We start from the raw sequence: 7770 nt of genomic DNA on the forward strand, positions 1-7770 counted from the left end.
GTCTTCTTTGGAGAAATGTCTGTTTAGTTCTCTGGCCCATTTTTTGATTGGGTCATTTAGTTTTCTGGAATTGAGCTGCAGGAGTTGCTTGTATATTTTTGAGATTAATCCTTTGTCTGTTTCTTCATTTGCTATTATTTTCTCCCAATCTGACGGCTGTCTTTTCACCTTACTTATAGTTTCTTTTGTAGTGCAAAAGCTTTTAAGTTTCATTAGATCCCATTTGTTTAGTTTTGCTTTTATTTCCAATATTCTGGGAGGTGGGTCATAGAGGATCTTGCTGTGATTTATGTCGGAGAGTGTTTTGCCTATGTTCTCCTCTAGGAGTTTTATAGTTTCTGGTCTTACATTTAGATCTTTGTCACATGAACAGAGGTATGGAGCTTTGTTCTTTCCAAAGTTGAGCATGATAACCCTAAATAAGATGTTTGTTTAATCCAAACATAGTATATTAAAAAACAGTACCCAAGAATATGTTTTAACACATTTAGGATAAGTTTGCTTACAGTTACAACAGAAATATCTTAGATTTTCAGGTGGAGAAAAAAGAAATACCCAAGTAAACATATAAAGTTTGGGGGCTAAGTTACTTCTTAATAAAATACATTATGTTGATCAATTTTTAAACCAAATTCTTAAAAGCATTAAAAAAAATTCGTATTTTGTAACTGTCAAACAATACATTCACATGGTATAAAGATGATAAAAGAAAACTTAGACACAAATAAAACCTCAACCTACTTCAACTCCTAAGAAATCAGGAATTTTCAAATTATCTTCACTGCTTAGAAAATACGCTTCACCTTTCATCTCAAATTCACTTTAAATGCTTGACATATAATTTGTTATCTAAGAAGACTGTAGCTAAATTATTTGACAATGTTTATGGCGTGATACTTCTCTTGGTAGACATATATCACACAACAGTTTCCAATTAATGCTGAAAAAAAATCACTTTATAATTTTAATCACAATTAATGATTGGCCAATTAATGGATTAACAATTCACTCAGTAAATTTAGATGGCATAAGGTCCAATAAAGGGAGCAATCTGATCACTGCTCAGTGTGCTATTCTGTCCACCAGTAATACTAAGTCGAGAATATGACAGACACTCCACTCAGCCAGATTACAGCTTTCCATGTATGTGATTCGCTCAGTAAAAAATCAGGGACACAATGTGAAGCTCTGTCCTTTCTTTTTTTTTAAAAGAGCGGCTCAATGATTTGGGGGTAGGTTAGTATGATACAGAGAACATAGGGGAAGTACGAGATGGCACTCACCATCAATGCCAGTACTCATCCCGTTATATCTGTAACTAAGGATACTAGTTTCTGTGTTATTTGCTTTTCTTTAAGAACATGATTCAAAGCCATTAACTCGAACTTGAGGTATATACACAATACATACACAACCTTATGTAAAATACTTTTCATAATTACATTTTAAAATATTGGAAACTGAGTATCTGTGCTGATTTGTATTTTGACTTAATGGAACAGGAAGAGCACGACATTCAACAAGGGAGGGTTATACTGATAATAAAGCTCTGAAAGTTAAAAATGTCTTCCTCTCCCTTTGTACTTACCACAGGCTACACAGTGTCCTGAGAGGATTCATTATGAGAAAAATGTCAATCACAGCTTTAAGACCTTGCTTTGGAAGGAACTAATGAGAAAGCAGATTGAAAGGTGAAACTTCATCTGTGTTTTCAAATAAGTGGTCTTAATTTTTCTTCTTATAGAAAAAGTTTAAATGTTTAAATCAGTTTATTATAAATATATCTAAACCATTAATTTTTGCAGCTTTCAGGTAAAGTCCAGCACTTCATTTACACAAAGTCTATGAGAAGAGGTCAGTAGAGATCATCTAATCTTAAGTCGTGACATCATCCATTCAAGTCCTTGGCATAACCCCTCGCCAGTAAGAGCACAACATGCCTGGATGTGCCACTGGTGATCTTTAATAGAAGTTAGTTTCAAAAACTGGGAGATTTCTGCTACAGTCATGCATCCTTTAACATCTTGTTTGTTAGCAAAAATCAGCAATCCAACTTTCCTTAGGTCCTCATGGGCTAACATTTTATAGAGTTCTTCTCTAGTTACAGAAATCCTTTCTCTGTCTGTACTGTCCACAACAACTATTACAAACTCTGTGTTAGTATAATAAGTGTTCCAGGAAGAACGAAGAGATTCTTGGCCACTAATGTCCCACATTAGAAAACGTGTATTATTAATCACTATCTCTTCTACATTACTTCCTATTGTTGGGGACGTATGTACAACTTCATTCATAGAAAACTGGTAAAGGATGGTAGTTTTTCCTGCATTATCCAGCCCAACAATGATAACTTTGTGCTCCTGGTGATTGAACAGTCTCCATATCCTGGTGAAGAGAATTCCCATTCTCGGGCAGCGGACCCCTCTCCAGCCACCCGGGCCGCCTGGCCTCCCCCGGCTCAGGCTCAAGGGGAGGAGAGAGACGCGCCGGAGCCTCCGTCTCTGCCGCTGCTGCTGCCGCGCTGGCCGTCGGCCCGCTTCCTAGGAACCGGAGGAAGGCCGAAGCCCAGGCCGCCGTGCCGTCCGCGAGGCCCCGCCGCTGCCGCCGCGGCTCCCGCCTGGCTCGCGGACATCGCCGCCGCGTTGTCTGCGACGAGCCTCGCGGGCCACCGTCAGTTTTCCCCCTTTTTAGGGAAAAATTTGTATTTACCAATGTTGTCATATTTTTCTGTTTTATAATTTAAGAAGTTCTCTGATTATTTTCATAACTTCTTTCTCCTACTCCCCAAGGAGTGATTTTATTATTTTCTTAAGTCAAATGAATAGTTTTTTTCATCTTTTTAATTTTATATTGGATGTATTAAAAATTAAAATTTTACAATTGTGACCAAATTTAGGCCAAACTTCCTTAGTTTAGAGTTTTTGTTGTAATTGTACTCATTTAAATTTTAGTATTGTGCTGTGTTCTGTGCTAGGTTGCTCAGTCGTGTTTGACTCTTTGTGACCCCATGGACTGTAGCCTGCCAGGCTCCTCTGTCCTTGGGGACTCTCCAGGCAAGAAAGTGCAGCGGGTTGCCATGCCCTCCTCCAGGGGGTCTTCCCAACCTAGGGATTAAACCCAGGTCTCCTGCATTGCAGGTGGATTCTTTACCATCTGATCCACCAGAGAAGCCTCAGTCTCAAAAAGAATACAGTAGCAAACATGACAGTTTGTAAAAATCTTATCATAATTTCATATTTGCTTCAATTAGATGTTTTTAAAGATATAATACTTTAGTGATCAATTGAAGCCTCTAGTTTACCCTGCCTAAGATTACTCTCCCTCTATACCTCCCTTTTGGAGAAGGCAATGGCAACCCACTCCAGTACTCTTGCCTGGGAAATCCCATGGACGGAGGAGCCTGGTAGGCTGCAGTCCATGGGGTCGCGAAGAGTAGGACACGACAAAGCGACTTCACTTTTACTTTTCACTTTCATGCACTGGAGAAGGAAATGGCAATCCACTCCAGTATTCTTGCCTGGAGAATCCTAGGGACGGCGGAGCCTGGTGGGCTGCCATCTATGGGGTCGCACAGAGTCGGACACGACTGACGTGACTTAGCAGCAGCAACATATCTCCCTTTAGTATGACTTACATGCTCATCTTTCACATTCTTGTTACCATTCGTTTACTATATATTTATCCATACACAATATGTAATTCTTCTATAGGTGGATATATAATTCTTTCATATCTCAGAGTTTCTCAGATTCATGTCCAGTGGTTGGTGATGCTGTCTAACCACCTTATCCTCTGCTGCCCCTTCTCCTTTTACCTTCTTCAAACTTTCCCAGCATTGCGGTCTTTTCCAATGAGTCAGCTCTTTGCATCAGATGACTAAAGTATTGGAATCACTCAGTTTCAGTTGATTTCCTTTAGGATTGACTGGTTTGATCTCTGTGCAGTTCAGGGGACTCTCAAGTCTTCCCCAGCACCACAATTCAAAAGCATCAATTATTTGGGTGCTCAGCCTTCTTTATGGTCCAGCTCTCACATCTGCACATGACCACTGGAAAAAACCATAGCTTTGACTATCTAGATTTCTGTTGGTTAAGTGATGTCTCTGCTTTTTATATGCTGTCTATGTTTGTCATAGTTTTCCTTCCAAGGAGCAAGTGTCTTTGAATTTCAAGACTGCGGTCACCATCCATAGTGATTTTCAAGCCGAAGAAAATAAAATCTGTCACTGTTTCCACTTTTTCCCCTTCTGTTTGCCATGAAGTAATGGGACCAGATGTCATGATCTTAGTTATTTGAATGTTGAGCTTTAACCCAGCCTTTTCACTCTCTGCTTTCGAAAGTTTCTTTAGATATTCTTCATTTTCTGCTATTAAAGCTGTATCATCTGCATATATGAGATTGTTGACATTGCTACCAGCAGTCTTGATTTCAGCTTGTGATAGTATATTTTCATTAACCCACTGCAGTTTATTGATTGATGTTCTTATTTCTCAAATGCACATTCTTATTTTACCCCATATACACTTGTATAAAAATTTCTCTAGGGTATATTTCTAGATGTGAAATCTAAGCTCCCTTAGATATCACCATGTTTAACTCAAAGGATTTTTCCAGAATGTGGTGATAACAATTTATTCAGAAGACTATGAGAGCTCCCCTCCCTATTTTCTCACATCCCTACCAACAAATGGTACAGGGAATTTATAAAAATATTTTGTCACTATAGAGATATGAAATGATATTTCATTATTTTTGTATTTTGCATTTCCTTTACTATCAATAATATTGGTTATATACTATCAGTATGTTTATAGAGCATTGGGCCTTCCCAGGTGGTGCTAGTGGTAAAGAATCTGCCTGCCAGTTCAGGAGACACACGTGATGAGGGTTCAATCCCTAGGTCAAGAAGATCCCTTAGAGAAGGAAATAGCAACCCACTCTAGGATTCTTGCCTGGAAAACTCCATGGACAGAGGAGCCTGGCAGGTTACAGTCCATGGAGTCTCAAAGAGTTGGGCACGACTCTGCACACATGCACACATGGGGCATTCAGCTTCCTCTTCTGTGATTTTCCTATTCATATCATTTGTAGATTCCCACCCTCCCTCTACAGTAAACAAATAACCTCCATTGTATTGGTTTTATAATTAAAAAATTTCATTATGAACAATTCAAGCAATATGGAAATATGTAATGAAGAACATAAAAATTCACTAAATTCTACTAAACAACTACTTGTGTTGAAAGAGCTTTGTTTCAAAGTGTAGTCCACAATTGGCCTTTAGGAACTGATTTTTTTCTTACCTGCCTGTATGATGGCTACCTCTTTTTCCCATGCTCTGTCAAAGGTGAGACAGTTCAGGTATCCTATTTCTCTTTGGTGGGGCTTGTCACTCTTTGGAATTTTATTTACTTGGTTGCTTGCCTTGTGAATTCAAGTCTAGTGCACTCAGGAAAAGTTATGATTTTGAAGATTATTTGACTTTTTATTATTATTAAAGTGGAAGTAGTGATCTTTCCAGCTTTCTATGCTCTAAATAAAAGCAGAAGTCCATACCCATTAGTAGTCACTCCTCATTTACACCTTATCCCAATTCCTCTGGTAACCACTAATCTGCTTTCTATCTCTATGGTGGTGGTGGTTTAGTCACTAAGTTGTGTCTGACTCTTGTGATCCCATGGACTGTAGCCCTCCAGAATCCTCTGTCCATGGGATTTCTCAGCAAGAACACTGGAGTGGGTTGCTGTTTCCGTCTCCAGGGGATCTTTCCAACCCAGGAATCAAACCTGTGATTTCCACATTGCAGGCAATTTCTTTACAACTGAGCCACCAGGAAAGACCTCTATCTCTATAAATTTAATGCCTATTCCGTACATTTAATCTTGCTGGAATCATATAATATGTGATTTTTTTGTCTGAATTTCTTAACTTAGCTTAATTTTTCAGTGTTAATCCATGTTGTGCCATGTATCAGTACAGCATTCCTTTTTATGTCAACTAATATTCCAGCATAGGCATAGCCTACATTTTGTTCATCCACTTATCAGTGAATGGACATTTGGGATTTTTAAAAATTGATTTATTTATTTGGCTGTATCAGGACTTAGTTGTAGCATGCTGTGGCAAGAAAACTGTCAGTTGCAGCATGTGGAATCTAGTTCTCCAACAAGGGATGGAACGCAGGCCCCCTGCATTGGAAGCACAGTCTTAGTCAATACAGTACCAGGGATGTCCCCATTTGGGATTTTTAACCTTTGGCTTTTGTGAATAATTCTGCTAAGAACACTGGTTTAAAAGTTTTGTTTTTGATTTTTCTTCTGTGTGTGAACACTCTTCCATTTCTCTTTTTGAAGAACTGTCAGAGTATTTTCCAAACTGGCTGCCCCACCTTCATTTTTAAAGGATATATTTTCAATGTGTAAAGAACCTGCCTGCAATGCAGAAGATACAGGAGACACAGGTTCAATTCTTGGGAAAATCCCCTGGAGAAGGAAATGGCAACCCACTCCAGAATTCTTGCCTGGAGAATCCCAGGGACAGAGGAGCCTGGTGGGTCATAGTCCCTGGGGTCGCAAGAGTTGGACACAACTGAGTGACTAAACACAGCACATACATCTAAGGTGACAAGCATTTCTTTTTCTCATACCATTTTAAAGTTGTTTACCTCTTGTCTTTTGGCATTTATTGAATCTTATGCTACAATTCCTATTGTTTTTTCCTTCAAGTTAATGCATATTTTTTGTTTATATGGTCCATGAAAATGTTTTTCTTGTTTTCATCATGAATTTCTCTTTTTTTTTTTCACTTATTTTTATTAGTTGGAGACTAATCACTTTACAATACCACACTGGGTCTTGTCATACATTGACATGAATCAGCCATGGATTTCCATGTATTCCCCATCCCAATCCTCCCTCCCACCTCCCTCTCTACCCGATCCCTCTGGGTCTTCCCAGTGCACCAGGCCCGAGCACTTGTCTCATGCAACCAACCTGGGCTAGTGATCTGTTTCACCCTAGAAAATATACATGTTTCGATGCTGTTCTCTCGAAACATCCCACCCTCACCTTCTCCCACAGAGTCCAAAAGTCTGTTCTGTATATCTGTGTCTCTTTCTGTTTTGCATATAGGGTTATCATTACCATCTTTCTAAATTCCATATATATGTGTCAACATGCTGTAATGTTCTTTATCTTTCTGGCTTACTTCACTCTGTATAATGGGCTCCAGTTTCATCCATCTCATTAGAACTGATTCAAATGAATTCTTTTTAATGGCTGAGTAATATTCCATGGTGTATATGTACCACAGCTTCCTTATCCATTCGTCTGCTGATGGGCATCTAGGTTGCTTCCATGTCCTGGCTATTATAAACAGTGCTGTGATGAACATTGGGGTGCACGTGTCTCTTTCAGATCTGGTTTCCTCAGTGTGTATGCCCAGAAGTGGGATTGCTGGGTCATATGGCACTTCTATTTCCAGATTTTAAGAAATCTCCACACTGTTCTCCATAGCGGCTGTACTAGTTTGCATTCCCACCAACAGTGTAAGAGGGTTCCCTTTTCTCCACACCCTCACCAGCATTTATTGCTTGTAGACTTTTGGATAGCAGCCATTGACTGGCGTGTAATGGTACCTCTTTGTTTTTGATTTGCATTTCTCTGATAGTGAGTGATGTTGAGCATCTTTTCATGTGTTTGTTAACCATCTGTATGTCTTCTTTGGAGAAATGTCTGTTTAGTTCTTTGGCCCATTTTTTGATTGGGTCAT

At 39.2% G+C, this 7770-nt stretch overlaps 1 protein-coding gene across 1 annotated transcript; it reads right to left on the bottom strand.

Moving 5' to 3' along the window:
• Positions 1-934: 934 nt before the first annotated feature.
• Positions 935-2667, bottom strand: LOC122435054 (ADP-ribosylation factor-like protein 5A). Its single transcript, XM_043458916.1, has one exon. It carries the CDS (start codon positions 2403-2405, stop codon positions 1866-1868), a length of 540 nt encoding a protein of 179 aa, XP_043314851.1. The 5' UTR covers positions 2406-2667; the 3' UTR covers positions 935-1865.
• Between the last annotated feature and the right edge of the window lie 5103 nt (positions 2668-7770).

The sequence above is a fragment of the Cervus canadensis genome, chromosome X (genome assembly GCF_019320065.1).
Source record: "Cervus canadensis isolate Bull #8, Minnesota chromosome X, ASM1932006v1, whole genome shotgun sequence".
NCBI lineage: Eukaryota > Metazoa > Chordata > Mammalia > Artiodactyla > Cervidae > Cervus > Cervus canadensis.